The sequence below is a fragment of the Elephas maximus genome, chromosome Y (assembly GCF_024166365.1).
Source record: "Elephas maximus indicus isolate mEleMax1 chromosome Y, mEleMax1 primary haplotype, whole genome shotgun sequence".
Taxonomy (NCBI): Eukaryota; Metazoa; Chordata; class Mammalia; order Proboscidea; family Elephantidae; genus Elephas; species Elephas maximus.
The window spans coordinates 11467374-11485354 of record NC_064847.1 but is presented as its reverse complement, the minus strand read 5'-3'; the positions used below and the strand labels follow the sequence as shown (position 1 = coordinate 11485354).

At 36.2% G+C, this 17981-nt stretch overlaps 1 protein-coding gene across 5 annotated transcripts in view; it reads left to right on the top strand.

The window, feature by feature from the left end:
- LOC126069875 (probable ubiquitin carboxyl-terminal hydrolase FAF-X) overlaps window positions 1-17981 on the top strand; it is a 173975-nt gene that overhangs the window by 35569 nt on the left and 120425 nt on the right. For all 5 annotated transcript variants that reach the window (XR_007516092.1, XM_049873523.1, XM_049873524.1 and 2 more), the window contains 4 exons: window positions 11394-11539; window positions 12760-12839; window positions 15153-15265; window positions 16641-16859. Coding sequence is in view for 4 of the 5 variants with exons in the window: in XM_049873523.1 (XP_049729480.1) it covers window positions 11394-11539; window positions 12760-12839; window positions 15153-15265; window positions 16641-16859 (558 nt within the window). In the remaining variant the exon portion in view is untranslated. The remainder of the gene's footprint in view (window positions 1-11393; window positions 11540-12759; window positions 12840-15152; window positions 15266-16640; window positions 16860-17981) is intronic.

Below are 17981 nucleotides of genomic sequence, written 5' to 3'. Positions count from 1 at the left end.
AGAGTAAGGCCTCTTACTTAGTTCTTCTTTTTCAGTAATGCTTTACTTATCTGGGGCCTCTTTCCCTTACGTATGTCATTGGTGGTTTGTTTCTCCATCTCATTAAAAAAATGTTGTTGGAATTTGGATCAGAATTGCATTGTATCTGTGGTTTCTTCTGGTAGAATAAATAGTTTCACAATGTTAAGCCTTCCTATTCATGAGCAAGGTACGTTTTTCCACTTACGTAGGTCTCTTTTGGTTTCTTGGAGCAGTTTTTGTAGTTTTCTACGTATAGGTCTTTCACATTTCTGGTTAAGATTTATTCCTAAGTATTTTATCTTCTTGGGTGCTACTGCAAATAGTATTGATTTGGCGATTTCCTCCTCGATGTTCTTTTTGTTGGTGTAGAGGAATCCAACTGATATTTTTATGTTTATCTTGTATCTTGATACTCTGCTGAACACTTCTATTGGTTTAGTAGTTTTCTTGAGGATTCGTTAGGGTTTTCTGTGTATAAGATCGTGTCATCTGCAAATAGAGATAGATTTACTTCTTCCTTGCCAGTCTGAATGCCCTTTATTTATCTAGCCAAATTGCTCTGGCTAGGACCTCCAGCACAGGCTGGAATAAGAGTGGTGATAAAAAGGGCATCCTTGTCTTGTTCCCAATCTCAAGGGAAATGCTTTCAGACTCCCTCCACTTAGGATGATGTTGGCCATTGGCTTTTTATAAATGCCCTTTATTATGTTGAGGAATTTTCCTTCTATTCCTATTTTGCTGAGAGTTTTTATCATGAATGAGTGTTGAACTTTGACAAATGACTTTGCTGCTTCAATTGATAAAATCGTGTAGTTCTTGTCTTTTGTTTTATTTATATTAATTGTTCTTCTGATGTTGAACCGTCCCTGCATACCTGATATGAAACCCGCTTGGTCCCAGAGAATTATATTTTTGATATGTTTTTGAATTTTCGTGGCTAGAATTTTGTCGAGGATATTTACATCTAAGTTCATAAGGGATATAGGTATATAATTTTCTTTTTTGTGTGGTGTCATTACCTGGTTTTGGTATCAGGAATATGCTAGCTTCACAAAATGAGTTTGGGAGTATTCCATCCTTTTCTGTGCTCTGAAATACCTTTAGCAGTAGTGGTGTTGCCTCTTCTCTGAAAGTTTGGTAGAACGGTGCAGTGAAGCCATCCGGGCCAGGGCTTTTTTCTTTTGGGAATTTTTTGATTACCTTTTCAATCTCTTCTTTGTTATGAGTCTGTTTAGTCGTTATACTTCTGTGTTAGTTTAGGTAGGTAGGTAATGTGTTTCTAGGAAATCATCCATTTCTTCTAGGTTTTCACATTTGTTAGAGTACAGTTTTTTATAGTAATCTGATATGATTCTTTTAATTTCAGTAGGGCCTGTTTTAATATTGCCCATCTCATTCCTTATTCAGGTATTTGCTTCCTTTCCTGGTTTCTTTTGTCAGTTTGGCCAGTGGTTTATCAATTTTGTTGATTTTTTTTCAAAGAGCCAGCTTTTAGTCTTGTTAACTCTTTTCAATTGCTTTTCTGTTTTCTATTTCATTTAATTCTGCTCTTATTTTTATTATTTGCTTTCTTCTAGTGCCTGAGGGTTTCTTTTGTTGCTCTCTTTGTGTGTGTTCAGGTTTTAGGGATAATTCCTTGATTTTGGCCCTTTCTTCTTTTTGTGTGTGTTCATTTATTGATATAAATTTATCCCTAAGCACTGCTTTTGCTATGTCCCAAAGGTTCTGATAGGAAGTGTTTCCATTCTCATTGGATTCTATGAATTTCTTTTTTCCGTGCTTCATGTCTTCTATAACCCAGTTGTTTTTGAGCAGGATATTGTTTAGTTTCTAAGTGTTTGATTTCTTTTCCCTGCTCTTTCTGTTATTGATTTCCATTTTTATGGCATTATGGTCAGAGAAGATGCTTTGTAATACTTAAGTGTTTCAGATTCTGCTGAGGCTTGCTTTATGACCTAATATGTAGTCTATTCTGGAGAATGATCCATGTGCACTAGAAAAGAAAGTATACTTGGCAGCTGTTCATTAGAGTGGTCTCTATAGGTCTGTAAGGTCGAGTTGGTTGACTGTGGCATTTAGATCTTCTGTGTCTTTATTGAGCTTTTTTCTAGATGTCTTGTCCTTCATTGAAAGTGGTGTGTTGAAGTCTCCTAGTATAATTGTGGTGCTGTCTGTCTCACTTTTCAGTGCTGTTAATGTTTGTTCCATGTATCTTGATGAGTACAATAATTAGTCTCCTTTGTGGTTACTTTAATATTTACTTCTGTTTTTCTAAGTTTAAACGTAGCTCTTATTTCTGTATATCGCTTTATCTTCCTCTCAATATAAAAGATCTGCGACTGCATTTCTTAGTCCCTCTTTATTATTTTAATGTGGTCTTCTTTTACTTAATGACATTGCTCTTTTCCCGTTTTGATCATTTATTTAACTGTGATTTATTTTTGTGTTTTCCCTGTCTGGGTTAACATCTGATTGCTCTGTTCATTTTCTAGTCTTGATGTTATTGATTTTCTAACCACAGCACTCCTGTTAGTATTTCTTGTACTTTTGGTTTGGTTTTTATAAAATTCCTGAACTTCTTTTTATCTGGAAATGTCCTAATTTCACCTTCATATTTAAGAGACAATTTTGCTGGATATATGGTTCTTGGCTGGCAATTTTTTTTCCTTCAAAACTTGGTGTAAATCATCTCATTGCCACCTTGCCTGCATAGTTTCTGCCAAGTAGTCCGAGCTTAATTTTATTGACTCTTTTTTTGTAGGCGACTTTGGTTTATCCCTACCTGCTCTTAAAATTCTCTTTTATCTTTGGTTTTGGCAAGTTTGATTATGTCTTATTGACTTTTAAAACCTACCTTATGTGAACTTTGATGAGCATCTTAGATTGATACCTTCCTGTCTTTCATGATATCAGGGAAGTTGTCTGCGAACAAATTTTCAACAGTTCTCTGTATTTTCTGTTACCTCATGCTGTTCTGGTACACCAATCACTCTCAGGTTATTTCTCTTGATAGAGTTCCTCATAATTCTTGAGGTTTCTTCATTTTTTTAAATTCCTTTAAATGACTTTTCTTCAAATATTTTGGCCAAGTGCTTTATCTTCAAGGTCCCCAGTTCTGCTTTCCACTTGCTTGATTCTGCTCCTCTGACTTTCTGTTGAGTTGTCTAATTCTATAATTTTATTGTTAATCTTCTGAATTTCCAATTGGTGTTTCTGTGTGGATTTTTACACCTTATTAAATTTTTCATTATTTTTTTGAAAAGCATTTTTAATTTCTTCAGTTGTTTTATCTGTGTGTTCTTTGGCTTCTTCTGAGTATTGCCTGATGTCCTTCATTATGTCTTGAAGAGTTCTGTGTATTAATCATTTGAATTCTGCATCCAGTAATTCCAGGGAGGCACCTTCATCCAGAAGATCCTTTGATTCTCTGTGTTGAGAGCTTACTGAAGTGATCATGATCTGTTTCTTTATGTGGTTTGGTATTGACTGTTGTCTCTGAGCCATCTATGAGTTTTCGTATTAGTTGATGTTTGCTTACTGTATCCTAGTTTCTCGCTTTGTTTTGTTTTGATATGCCCAAATAAGTTTCTTGAGTGTGCTAGTTTGATTATTTTTGCCTTTGGAGCAGATGCCTAGAGCTGTTATCAGCTGTTTAATAGTCAAAGCTGTGTCGAATGTCAAATACCAATCTCTCCACCACACAGTTTAAACAGTTGCAGTCTGCCAACAAGGGCCTATTTTCCAGGAATAGGCCCACATAGGTGCATGCAAGGGGGAAAGGTATTCAAAGTTCCTGGACCATTTACACCTGGACAGGAGCCGCTTCTGTCCTAAGCCCCCCAGGTTAACAGAGCTGGAAAATTATCTTTTCCCCTCTGTTGTGAACTTATTCCTTCTCCAAGTATGGGAACATGGCTCAAGGCGTTCAAATGGGCCTATCTTAGGCCCAGGGAAATCTACAGCCACTGAAGCTGGCTTGGGGGCAGGGGCACAGTAAAATATACACAAGTACTTAGCTTTGCCAAGAGTGCGATTCTTCTCTGGTTCCGGAGGTGAGTAGGCTGAGCAGCTGACTGTTTCTCCCTGAGAAAATTGTAGCCGAATGCAACCACAGGCCCACCGCATCCATCCGCTTCTGGAAATGGTGCCTGAGGGAACTCAGCAACTCCTGTCCACTTCTGAACGGTCTCACTCTCCCCTTGCCACTTAGTCTGTTTTCTAACTTTGCCTTTGATGTTCAGGGCTTCTAGCTCACCATAAATAGAATCATTTCACTTGATTTTTCGGGTCTTTGTTGTAAGAGGCAACACTGGAAGCACGTGGCTATTCTGCCATCTTGGGCCTGCCTCCCTCTAACTTTTTTGAGGTTTGAACCTTTCTGGAGTAGTCTGTTTTTCTTACCCTAGTAGCTTAGTGCTGGTTTTAAGCAAACAGTTCACTTTTCTAGTTCCAGACAGAAGCACCAATCTGTTTACGCTTACTCTATCACACCTGGAAGGAGAAGCCAGAGTAAATAGTTTATTTTTTGTTTTGGTTTTTTAATTTGTTTGTTTACATAAAATAAAAGTCACTTTTCATGGTGTACAATATGAGGTTTGGCAAATGTGTAGAGTTTTGTAACCCACCCAATAAAATAAATATATAGAACACAAACAATTGCTTTTCCTTACCCCTTTTGTAGTCAGTGCCCTCATCCCCATTTTGTGACAGTCCCTGCCCTAATTCCTCTAGTTTTCCCCAGTGACATGCAGATGAAATCGTACTGACTTACTCTTTTGATCTTAGCTTCTTTCACTTGGCATAATGCATTTGAGTTTCTTCCATGATGTTGCATGTAGTGATAGGTTTTTTGTTTTTTCTTTTTTTTTAATTGAGTAATACTCTCATATATTACAGTTTGTATATTCACCTATTTAACAACATTTGAGTAAATGTACCAAGGTATAGGCTCAGAGTTTACTGAAAAAGAAGTTTATAACCTGAGTAGTCCTCTAGTAAAGCAATAAAAGGTTGTTTTTTTAATCTTATGAAAAAATAATACTAGGCCCAGATACCTTAACAGCCAAATACTTAACAAACGTAAAACGAGATAAAAACTGATTCTTCCCGATGCACTTTCCAGTTTAGTCTTCTAAAAAATATCTGATGTGTGTGAGGAGGAGCAGTGTGTTGCCTAATGGAATATATATATATATTTTACTGTTCTTTAAGTGAAGGTTTACAGCTTAAGTTAGTTTATCATACAAAAATGTAAACACACATTGTGTGGCCCTAGTTATTCTTTTTGTAATGTGACACCACACTCCTTTCCACCCGAATTTCCTGTGTCGTTTCACGGATACCGTCTGTGTCCCTTTCTCCCTTCTCATCTCACCTCTGGACAGGAGCTGCCTCTTTAGTCTCATATATCTACATGAACTAAGAAGCACACTCTTCATGAATATCATTTTGTGTCTTATAGTCAAGTCTACTCTTTGTCTGAAGAGTTTGCTTCGGGAACGGCTTTAGTTCTAGGTTAACAAGAGAGTGCAGGGCCGTGTCTTCTGGGGTTCCTCTAGTCTCAGTCACACCATTAAATCTGGTCTTTTCATTAGAGTTTGAGTTCTGCACCCCACTTTTCTCCTGCTCTGGCAGAGACTCTGTTGTGTTCCCCGTCAGGGTGGTCAGTTGTGGTAGCTGGCCACCCATCTAGTTGTTCTGGTCTCAGGCTGATGTGTGTATAGTTTATGTGGCTCTTCTTGTCTGTTGGGCTAGTGTTTTCCTTGCGTGTTTGGTGTTCTTCATTCTCCTTCGCTCCAGGTGGGTTGGGACCAATTGATGCATCTTACATAGACGCTGTCCAGCTTTTAAGACCCCAGACACCATTCACCAAAGTGGGGTGCCTAGCATTTACTTCATAAACTTTGTTATTCCAGTTGAACTAGATTTCCCTGAAACCATGGTCCCCAGACCCAGACCCTGCTACTCTATACCTCAAAGCGTTTGGTTGTATTCGGGAACCTTTTTAGCTTTTGGATTAATCCAGTTTTGCTGACTGTCTCTGTGTTGTGTGTTGTCCTTCCGTTTACCTAAGATAGTTCTTGTTTCCTATCTCGTTAGTGAATACCACTCTCTCTTCTTTCCCACCCTCATGACCATCAAAGGATGTTTTCTTCTATTTTTAAACTTTTCCTTGAGTTCTTATAATAGTGGTCTCATACAACATGTATCTTTCTGCAACTGTCTAGTTTCACTCAGCATAATGCCTTCCAGATTCCTCCATGTTGTCAGATGTTTCACGGATTCCTCACCATTCTTTATCGATGCGTAGTATTCCATTGTGTGAATATATCATAATTTGTTTATCCATTTGTCTGTTGATGGTCACTTAGGTTGTTTCCATCTTTTCACATTGTAAACAGTGCTGCAGTGAACAAGGGTGTGTATATATGTGTTCATGTAAAGGCTTTTATCTCTCTAGGATATATTCCAAGAAGTGGGATTGCTCGATTGTATGGTAGTTCTATTTCTAGCTTTTTAAGGAAGTGCCAAATCGATTTCCAAAGTGGTTGTATCATTTTACATTCCCAATAGCGGTGTATAAGTGTTCCAGTCTCTCCACAGCCTCTCTAACATTTATTTTGTGTTTTTTGGGTTCATGCCAGCCTTGTTTGAGTGAGATGGCATCTCATTGTAGTTTTAATTTGCATTTCTCTGATGGCTAATGACCCTGAGCATTTCCTCACGTATTTGTTAGCCACCTGAAAGTCTTCGGTGAAGTGCCTGTTCATATCCATAGCCTATTTCTTAATTAAGTTGTCTTTTTGTTGTCGAAGTTTTGCAGTATCTTGTACATTTTAGAGATTAGATGCTGATTGGGCATTTCGAAGCCAAAATTTTCTTCCCAGACCATAGGTTATGTTTTTACTCTTTTGGATGAGTGTAAGTGTTTGATTTTTAGGAGCTCTCAGTTATCTAGTTTCTCTTTTGGTGTTTGTGCATTCTTAGTAATGTTTTATATCCTGTTTATGCCATGTATGAGGGTTCCTGGCTTTGTCCCTATTTTTTCTTCCATGATCTTTATCATTTAGATTTGATATCCAGGTCTTTGATGCATTTTCAATTAGTGTTTGCGCACGGTGTGAGGCATGGGTGTTGTTTCATTTTTTTGTAGATGGATATCCAGTTTTGCCAGCAGCATTTGTTAAAGAGACTCTTTTTCCCATTTAACGAACTCTGGGCTTTTGTCAAATATCAGATGCTCATAAGCAAAACCAAAACCAAACCATTTGCCATCGAGTTGATTCGAACTGATAGAAACCCAATAGGACAGAGTAGTACTGCCCCATAGAGTTTCCAGTGAGCACCTTGATGGATTTCAACTGCCAGTACAGCACCAGGGATGAATTTATGCCTGGATTCTCAACTTTGTTCCATTGGTCTATGCCTCTCTCATTGCACCAGTCCCAGGTTGTCTTGAGTACCATGGCAGTATAATAGGCTACTTGGTGATTTGTTTGTCCATCTCATTAAAAAATGCTGTTGGAATTTGGAGCAGAATTGATTTAAATCTGTAGATGGCTTTTGGTAGAATAGACATTTTTACAATGTTAAGTCTTCTTATCCATGAATAGCGTATGGCTTTCCACTTATATAGGTCTCTTTTTGTTTCTTGCAGTAGTGTGTTGTAGTTTTCTTTGTATAGGTCTTATATGTCTCTGGTTAGATTTACTCTTAAGTATTTTATGTTCCTTGGGAGCTATTATAAATGGCATTGATTTGGTGATTTTCTTTTCAACGTTCTCTTTGTTGGTGTAGAGGAATCCAAATGATTTTTGTATGTTTATCTTGTATCCTGATAGTTTGCTGAAATGTTCTATTCCTGTAGTTCCTTTGTGGATTCTTTAGGGTTTTGTGTGTATACAATTTTATCATCTGCAAATAGAGATACTTTTACTTTTTCATTACCAATTTGGATGCTCTTTCTTTTTCCAGCCTAATTGCTCTGGGTGTGACCTCCAGCACAGAGCTGAATAAGAATGGTGATAAAAGGGCATCTTTGTCTGGTGGAATGCTTTCAGACTATCTCCATTTTAGATGATGTTGGCTTTGTATAAATGCCCTTTATTATGTTGAGGAATTTCCCTTTTATCCCTGTTTTGCTGAGACATTTTATCATGAAGGGCGTTGGACTTTGTCAGATGTCTTTCCGGAAACAATTGATAAGATCATGTGGTTTTCGTCTTTTGTTTTATTTGTATAGTTTGTTTACATTAATTGTTTTTCTAGTGTTGAACCATCCCTGCATACCTGGTATGAATACTACGTGGTCATGGTGAATTGTTTTTTTGATATGTTGTTGAATTCTATTTGCTAGAGTTCCGTTGAAGATTTTTATGTCTGTGTTCTGGAGGGATATTGGTCTGTAATTCTCTTCTTGTGGTGTCTTTACCTATTTTTTATATCAGGATTATTCTGGCGTCATCCAATGAGGTTTGGAGTATTCCATCCTTCTCTATGCTCTGAAATACTTTTAGTAGTAGTCGTGTTAATTATTTTTTCTGAAAGTTTGGTAGAATTCTTTTGTGTAACTGTCAAGGCCAGGGCTTTTTTAGGGGGGGAGAGTTTTTAAATTACCTTCTCAGTTTTTTCTTTTGTTATATGTTTATTTAGTTGTTTTACCTCTGTTTGTGTTAGTTTAGTTAGGTAATGTGTGTTAAGAAATGTTGCTGTTTCCCATAGGTTTTCAAGTTTGTTACAGTTTTTCATAGTATTCTGTTGATTCTTTTTTATCTTAGTTGGATCTTTTGTGATATTGCCCTTCTTATTTCTTATTAGGGCTATTTGCTGCTTCTCCTGTTTTGTTTTGTTTTTGGTGTGTGTGTGTGTGTTAGTTTTTTCTAAGAGTTAACTTTTGGTCTTAAGTGTTTCAATTGTTTTTCTATTCCATATTCCATTTAATTCTGCTCTAATTTTTATTATTTGCTTTCTTCTGGTGCCCAAAGGCTTCTTCTGCTGCTCTCTTTCTATTTCTTCAAACTGCAGGGTTAATGTTTTGATTTTGGCCCTTTCTTCGTTTTTGGATGTGTGCATTTATTGCTGTAAATTGACCTCTGAGCACAGCCTTTGCATTGTACCAAAGGTTCTAGTAGTATATGTTTTCCTTCTCATTTGATTCTGTGGATTTCTTTATTCTGTCCTTAATTTCTTATATAACCCGGTAGTTTTTGAGCAAGATGTTGTTCAGGTTCTGTGTGTTGGATTTTTTTTTTCCTTGCTTCTTCTGTTGCCGATTTGTACTTCTATGACTTTATGGTCAGAAGACATGCTTTGCAATATTGCAATTCTTTGGATTCTGCTTGCTTTATGACCTAATATGTGTTCTGTTCTAGAGGATGTTCCATGTGCACTAGAAAAGAAAGTATACTTGGATGCTGTTGGGTGAAGTGTTCTGTATATGTCTCTGAGGTCAAGCTAATTGATGGTGGCATTTAGATCTTCATTTTTTTTTAATTCTTTTATCTGATTTTTCTTCAAATACATTGGTGCCAAGTGCTTTATCTTCACAGTCACTAATTCTGCCTTCCACTTGCTTGATTCTGCTCCTCTGACTTTCTACAGAATTGTCTAATTCTATAATTTTATTGTTAATTTTCTGAATTTCTGATAGCAGTGTTTCTATGGATTCTTGCAGCTTGTTAAATTTATGTTCTTGAATAACCTTTTTAATTTCTTCAGCTGTTTTATCTGTGTATTCCTTGGCTTGTTCTGCATATTGCCTGATCTCCTTCCTTATGTCTTGAAGAGTTCTGTATATTAATCTTTTGAATTCTGCATCTGGTAATTCTAGGGAGGCACCTTCATCCATAAGATCCTTTGATTCTCTGTGTTGAGAGCTTGTTGAAGTGATCATGGTCTGTTTCTTTATGTTGTTTGATATTGACTTTTGTCTCTAAGCCATATATAAGTTATCATATTAGTTTATTTTATGTTTGCTTACTGTACCCTAGATTCTTGCTTTGTTTTATTTTGATTTGCCCAGATGGGTTGCTTCACTGAGCTACCTTAATTATATTTGTGTGTGGAGCTCTGACGTCCTGTCAACAGAGGGATAGAGCTGTTATCAGGTATATGAGATTATGAGTTCACTTACTTTTCTTGTTGGATTCAGCTCGTTTGTCCCGGTAGCAGGTCATCAAGTGTGTGACACAGTCTCTGTCGTTCAACCTTAGAGGGACAGGGGTGTTTGGTGTAGGTACCAATATCTGATTGCAGCAAAGAGTCACTCTCTGAACAAGGCAGGGGGCTGAGAACCATCCCCCGAGTGTCTCTGAGGAAGGCGTGTCCCTGTTGTCTAGAGCGTACAGGTGGGTGGTTTCTGCAGATGAACCATGGGCACCCAGTGCTTTTGGTTATAAGGACTGGGAGGTACACCAGTTAATCCTGGACGCCTGTCACGCATGGGTGGCTAGGTGACCTGAATGGAGCCTCTAGTCCTTATGCCCCTCATCTGGTTAGGTGAGGACCCTGTTGAATAGGCAAAGCAGTGTCAAATATCAAACACCTATCTCTTCACCATACAGCTTAAACAGTTGCAGTCTGCCTGCAAGGGCCTATTCTGAAACAGGCCCACACAGGTCCACGCAGGGGGAAAGGTACTCAAAGTCCACAGACCACTTGTGCCTTGACAGGAGTTCCTTCTGTCCTGAGCTCCCCCGGTTAGTGGAGCTGGAAAATTTATCTATCCCCCTGATGTGCATTAATTCCTTCTCCAAGACCGGGAACATGGCACAGGGCACTCAACAGGGCCCAAGGAAATCAGTAGCCACTGAAGACAGCTTGGGGGTGAGGGGTGTGGGAAAATATACGGAAGTGCTTAGCTGTTCTTCTCTGGTTCTGGAGATGAGAGTAGGCTGTGTGGCTGGTTTCTTCTCCCCGTGGAAACTGCTGCGGAACAGTACTGGCCCACCCAGCAGTTCCTGGGAATGGTGCCTGAGGGGTCCCTGCAATTTAGGTCCAGCAACTCCTCTCTGCTTCTGAACCACCTCTTTCTCCCCTTGCTGCTCAGTCGTTTTCTAACTTTGCCTTTGATGTTCAGGTCTCCTAGCTTGTCATAAGTACAACTGTGTCACTTGATTTTTCCAGTCTTTGTTTTAAGAGGGATCGCCAGAAGCATCTGGCTATTCCGCCATCTTGGCCCTGGCTCCCCAAGATTCTTAATCGTATGAAAATAGTCATATTGAGCCGAAAAAGAAAAAAAAAAGCATGATCTCAATTTTCCTGAGAATATACAATGGATAATTAAAATATAATAATTTAACAAAATCTGTGTTGCTGAATGTTGTACGTATGTTATAAAAATTTAAGTTTGAAATATTTAATTTTTAATTAAGAACACTTCACCTGATTCTTCCAATGAGAATATGCCAACAACACCCCCAGATGAACAAGGTCAAGGTGATGCCCCACCGCAGCATGAGGATGAGGAACCTATATTTCCACATACTGACCTGGCAAAGTTAGATGACATGATCAATAGGTGAGTTTGTTTTGATGTGTTTCTTTTAATGGAAGTAATGATTTGAAAAATCAGATTGCTTTATCAGTGTTGCAACTTGTAGTGAACACAGAAAGTAGAGAGTAGATTGCAGTGTCACCATATGCTCACTGCCTTCTTAATAGTTTTAACATTGTTAACTCGTTGTTACTAATGCATACATTTCTCCAGGTTTTAAAAAGTGAAAGAGAATGATAGTGTGAATAAAAATTGCAAATTATTGATTCTGTATGACCCTAGTTGGTGTTTTTTTTAGATCTGTACATAGGGATTTCCTTTTGTGGGCTTATGTAGGTGGTTTTTCATTGGTACATTGGTTGCTAGAGTTGCTAAATGGAATTTTTTGATTCTGGGATGCCCATTTTCTGTGGCAGAAGCATTTAAAAAAAAAAAAAAGGGTTTTCGGTGCTTTTCACCTCCATGTGGTGGTGGCTGAATTTTCTTAACGAGCTATTTCTCATGTGTCCAGATGAATGAGTCACACTATTAGAAAATTCTTAGATGGGGAGAAATTTAATGAAAATTGAAAAAGATGGGTTTTTTTGTAAAGAGAAACAATAACAAATATAATAAATATATATAAACACTTATTGAAGAATATTGGCTGGGAAACCTGTTGCTCAATCTGCTGGGAATGTTGATAAATAATGTTCTGAGATGAGCTGGAGAAATCAGACATACTCTCCTGTTTATTTCTTTCTGTGATAAAGATCAAAACAAGACATTTGTTACATTGTACCTTTTTTACTACTCTAAACCTGGAGAGAGCACTTTCTCACTAATTTGAACAAAGATATATATTTAATTGATTAGTTTTAGTGTTCAGTGAAAATTAATAAATAAATTCTTCTCTCGTTGTATTTCTTGCTTGCTAAAACCTATTGCCCTTGAGTTGATTCCAACTCATAGTTTCAGAGGAGCTCCTGGTGGATTTGAACTGCTGACCCTTTGGTTAGCAGCTGTAGCACTTAACCATTATGCCACGAGGGTTTCCTTCTTGCCAGGATTTTCTTCTTGCTTGGAGTGCTTTAAAAAGTACTGTATGTAGATATAATAGATGTCTCTTAGTGTCCAAAAGCAGGTAATTTGTAACCTCTCTTAAAATATACATAATAATACATAGTCATCTTTAAAATTTTTGTTATTTTGTTTCTTTAGTGGTCAACCAATAAAGCATATTTTTATTGTATAATAATTCTCAGGCCTAGGTGGGTGGTTCCTGTTTTGCCAAAAGGGGAATTAGAAGTTCTTTTAGAAGCTGCTATTGATCTTAGTAAAAAAGGTGAGTTGTAAAAAAGGTGAGATGATGCTGCATTTTCCTCAATATATATTACTATATATTTCCATTGTCCCGAAGGCTTTGTTTTTCTGTAAAATGTTACTGTATAATCATAAACTCTCATGTGTCGCTGTGCTTTCTGGTAAGAGTTACATAATCCTAGAGGTTATAGAAACCTTAGGACACCTTTTAAGGACATCTCTAGACCCTTTAAAGTTATATGCAGAGTTTTATGTATGTTTATATTTCTAAGGAGAGGATTTATTGTTTTATTAGATTATTATGTGGTTGTTAACTCAAAAGTTAGAAAAACATTTTCCAGAATATCTAGGTTTTTTAAATTAATTTTAAAATAAAGCTCATACTATTTTTAAAACTAGTAGGGGTCATATGACTTCAGATATATTTGGTGACTTTTTTTTACACCTAAGCCATTTCTTACTGAGAATTATGTTGATTTCCAAATGATTTCAATACAAGTTACTTATACTTACCATTTAATAAGCCAGACCAGTTGTTGTCCAGTTGATTCCAACTCATGGAAACCCTATGTGTGCAGATTTTCAATGTTGTGGCCTTTTCGGAAGTAAATCAGGCCTTTTGAAGTGCCTCTGGGTGAGTTCAGAAGCCTATCTTTCAGTTGTATTCAAGTGCTTAACTGATTGCCCCACCCAAGTAATCCTTATCTTTTAGTAGACTGGTTAAAATGGAGTTGATCAGAGAACTGTGCTAATGGAACCCTTTCTTACCCCTTGATTGAAATTTGCTATTTCATTAATATTGTGTGCTTCTAGTAAACTGTGTATCTTGCATGGCTGATTTTGTATTTAAACACACACAGAAAACAAATTGTTTTTATCGAAAGAAAAAAAGATTTGAGAGACAAAATATATGTAGCTTTGTTTTCCTTTGTGTGTGTCTCTTTTTCTGTTTGTTGTGTGTGTGTGTGTGTGTGTGTTTGGTTGTTTTCCTCCAGCAACCAGTAAAGAAAACTGTCTGAAGTAAGTTTAATGTTGGGATTAATCACTTTCTGATGACTTGGTTCGCATTTTAGATGCAATTGAATTCTTTCAGCGGATCATTGAATTTTGTAATGTTATTGTATTTGTTTTTAAGGTCTTAAAGGCTAAAAGAAAAGGCAGTAGTACTTTTTTTTTCTGAGTCATGAACAAGAACTTTATTCATCTTCGAAATATTGTACCTACAGGTGTTTTTTTAAACTATCATTAGGCAAATTGTTAATTTTTTTGGTGTGTTTCTGAGTGTGATTTGTGCTAAATCTGCCCGACTTTGTGGGAGAGGTAACAATTTGATTTAATTACCAATTATTACCCTACAGTCATTTAAATAATGTTACAGTATGCTTTTTAATCCTAGGGAAAAATACTAGTGAGATATGAAAATATTATAAAAGTTTCTTATTGCTCAAATTTCTTTTGTTCATTTGCACGTTTATTCATTAATTTACTCAATATCAAGGACTTTTGTAGTAAACATGTTTTAGGCTCTGACAGTACACAGTGAACTAAAAGTAAATGTATTTCATTTAATAGCATTAACGTTTAGTGAATGTTTCATTTGCCAGGGGCATTTCACCTACGTGTATTTTCTGGGGCCATGGTTACTTTTAGGCAGAATTTAAGCTCTTTAAAGTATAGTCCAGGTTTTAAGTAACATACAAATATGTATATAATCAAAATCAAAGTATACTTTATTGTGCATATTGAATTGTTTCTGAATTTTCAGTAAGATCTTTGTGTTTGGAGACACATGAGTATATTGCTTTTCTTAAATCAGACAACATTAAAAGAAGACTGGTAGATGCCAAGATGTGAAAGAGATTAACTAGAGCCACAATACAGGACTCATCCTTTAAATATGATACTAAATAGACAATTCATTCTCAAAATAACATTTTAAAATTGTTGGTATATTAAAGTTTTGAACTGTATTTTCAATGAGTGAAATAAAATAGGCTGATTCTGTCAGTAACTGTTTCTTGTTTAGAGTCCAGTGTCATATTTTGAAGCTTTTGCAATTAGTTGTTCTGTTACTTGATTTAATGTAATTTCATATACTTTAATGCTGCTATAAAATTTATTGAGGTGCGGTTTAATTTTTCCTAAATCCTACATGTTTTCAGTATAATCAGGTTGTCCTTTTGACCATTTATAATGGTGTGTCTCATTTCAAAAGCAACAGTACTGTTTTTGAATTGAAACAAATTATTTTCCTATTACTTTGCATTATATAATTGACTAGAGAAATGCTTTCTTTACATTAGGCTTATTTTAACTTTCTTCACTTCTAATACAGGTCTTGATATTAAAAGTGAAGCATGTCAGCGTTTTTTCCGAGATGGGCTAACAATATCTTTCACTAAAATCCTAATGGATGAGGCAGTGAGTGGGTGGAAGTTTGAAATTCATGTGAGTCTTACGTTTGCTTTTTAGGGTTATGTTTACTACGTGGTGATTCCTTTATGTTTGGTTTTAGAAAACTTTACTCTGAATAACATATTTGGTCTATTAATTAAATCAGTTTAAAAAATGAGAAGATTATAAATTATAGACAGTTAAAGGTAGTGTAATCTTTTAAAATGAGCCTGGGGTTTTGAATTACAAAACCTTGATTCTTTCTGTCACCTGGAGTTTTAAGTGCCTTGTGACCTAATGCAAATCACTGTTTTTCATTAAATGTATGTTATTGATTGTCAGTCCCCACTATTTTATGTACCATTAAGGAAGAAAAATACCCTAGATGGGGAGTCTAATAGGATATCCCACATATAGATGCCCCATTGCAGGCCTGTAATTTCAGTGCAAAAGTTAAATAAAAAATAAACTTGTGGTATAGAAATAATAAGCAAAAAAACCTTGAAAGTTTTAACCTTAGCACTTGCTAGAGGGAAGAAGAAAAATTTATGGGAATTAGACTATACAATCCAGTCCATAGAAAAGTTTGTGGTATGAATTGAAGCTACAATTGTGATAACAAGAAAAAGTCAAATGATTTAAAGTGCTCCCAGATTGAGAGTGTCTTCAAGTGACTGCCAGAGTAAATACAAGTCCTCTTGGGAATTACTTTCAGTCTAGAATACAGTCATATTCCAGAGATCTTAAAAAGCCAAAAAAAAGTTTATATTATTAGAATCATGGTATTATGGTAGTTACTCCAAGTCTGTGGTCCTTATCTGTGAAATGGGATCAGCCAAAAGCTGTGAAGCAAACATTCTCTGTGTGCCTTAAATTTCAACCTGTAAGTATAATTTTCAACCTATAAAGTATAACTTTGACATTTCCCACCAATAACCATGGCATGTTAATGCCAGCATTTCCTGATTAATATAAGTTTTTTTGTGTAAAAATAGATACTTTGAAAATGATGTGTGACTTTTGAGGTAAGCCTTACATTGTAAGTGTATTCTGTTTTAGATATACGGCGCTAAATACTTAGATTTTGGAAGTATTGATTCTACTATACAAATTCCAAAGAGTGAAAATGGTAATTCATATCTGTCCTATGGACATAGAGCAAACACAACCTATGGTGCCTTCTTTCTATGTAACCCTTCTCAAGTAGTTTTGAAGATAGGCACAGTGCAAGTATGAAGTAAATAAATACTAATATATTTCTATTGATATATCAAGTTTGATCACAGCATTATTGCATGTCAGCAGAATCCAAATGACCAGTATGGAAAGATGGAGAGAGGTTATTAATAATAAGAGTGCCGTATGTGCATATGTTTGAAGTTGCTACGTTGTCGTATTATAAACCAACTTTTCTTTCCTTATATAACAGAGGTGTATTATTAACAATACTCATCGTCTAGTGGAGCTTTGTGTGGCCAAGTTGTCCCAAGACTGGTTTCCACTTCTAGAACTTCTCGCTATGGCCCTAAATCCACATTGCAAATTCCATATTTACAATGGTACACGTCCATGTGAATCAGTTTCCACAAATGTTCAGTTGGCCGAAGATGAACTCTTTGCTCGTTCTTCAGATCCTCGATCACCAAAAGTGTGTGGTTTGTTATTTTAAAAATACGTGTTTTAAAATTATATTGCCTTTTCCACAGAATTTTAATGATATGAACATTCTGTTAACGTGGTGAAGAGTCGTTTCTTATTGCTTTAAAGGGATTCCACATCATATTCTTTTCTCTTTTAGATTCTCTTTTTTTAAATGTGTGATAAAAAGTATGTTCTGCCTTCTGTTTATACCGTTAAATGTTTTCCTGTGTTTAAATACTGAAAGTCTGATAATCAAATTGCTATTGAGACATTAAAGTAAACAATATGCCAAACGGGAGCCTTTTTTATACCTGGCCTGCTAATTCCATGGTTTTGGCTTTTTTTTTTCCCCCTCTCTTCATGTATATGGTTTGCTGCTGTTTTCTTCTGTCCTTCTTCCTTGGAGTTAGTTATAATTGGACTAACATAAAATAGAACATACTTTCTCTTTGAAATAAGGATGTAACTGAAAGTTTACTAACTCCACCCAAGACTTATATTTTAATCAATACTAAGATTACTAAGATCAAGTGTATTGTAAAAAATGCCCAATAACATGTCATGAAAGCTAAATGGTAAAAATTTAAAATGTCGAGAATACATGGTCTGTATATAAATGTATTCTTTTTTTAAAAATATCTTACTGACTTTTTGGTGAACATTTACAAAGCAAACTGGATTCCCATTTAACAATTTCTGTATGTATTTTTCAGACACATTGGTGACCTTTTCCACATTGTGTCAACATTTTTATTATTTCCATTCTAAGTGTTCTATTTCATTATTCTTGCTTGACGGCTGCGTCCTCCCCCGTCCCCGCCGCCCCCGCCCCCGATTTTCTCATTTTTGCATTAGAGTGAAATGTTGACTTTTTGGTCTTATATATGTGGTGGTTCTTTTTGTTTTTAAATCCAAAGGAGATCTCTCTTTATGAGCCAGTCTGTTATATAGCTGAAAAATAATCTCCAAGAATAGTTTCATTGCAAGTTTAAAAGGTATCTGAGGGCAATAATCTCAGAGATTCCTCTGGTCTCTGCCATTCTAGTAAATCTGGACTTTTTTTAAGAATTTGAGTTTTGTTGTACAATTTTCTCCCTTTTTATTCAGAACCATCTATTGTGGCCCGGTC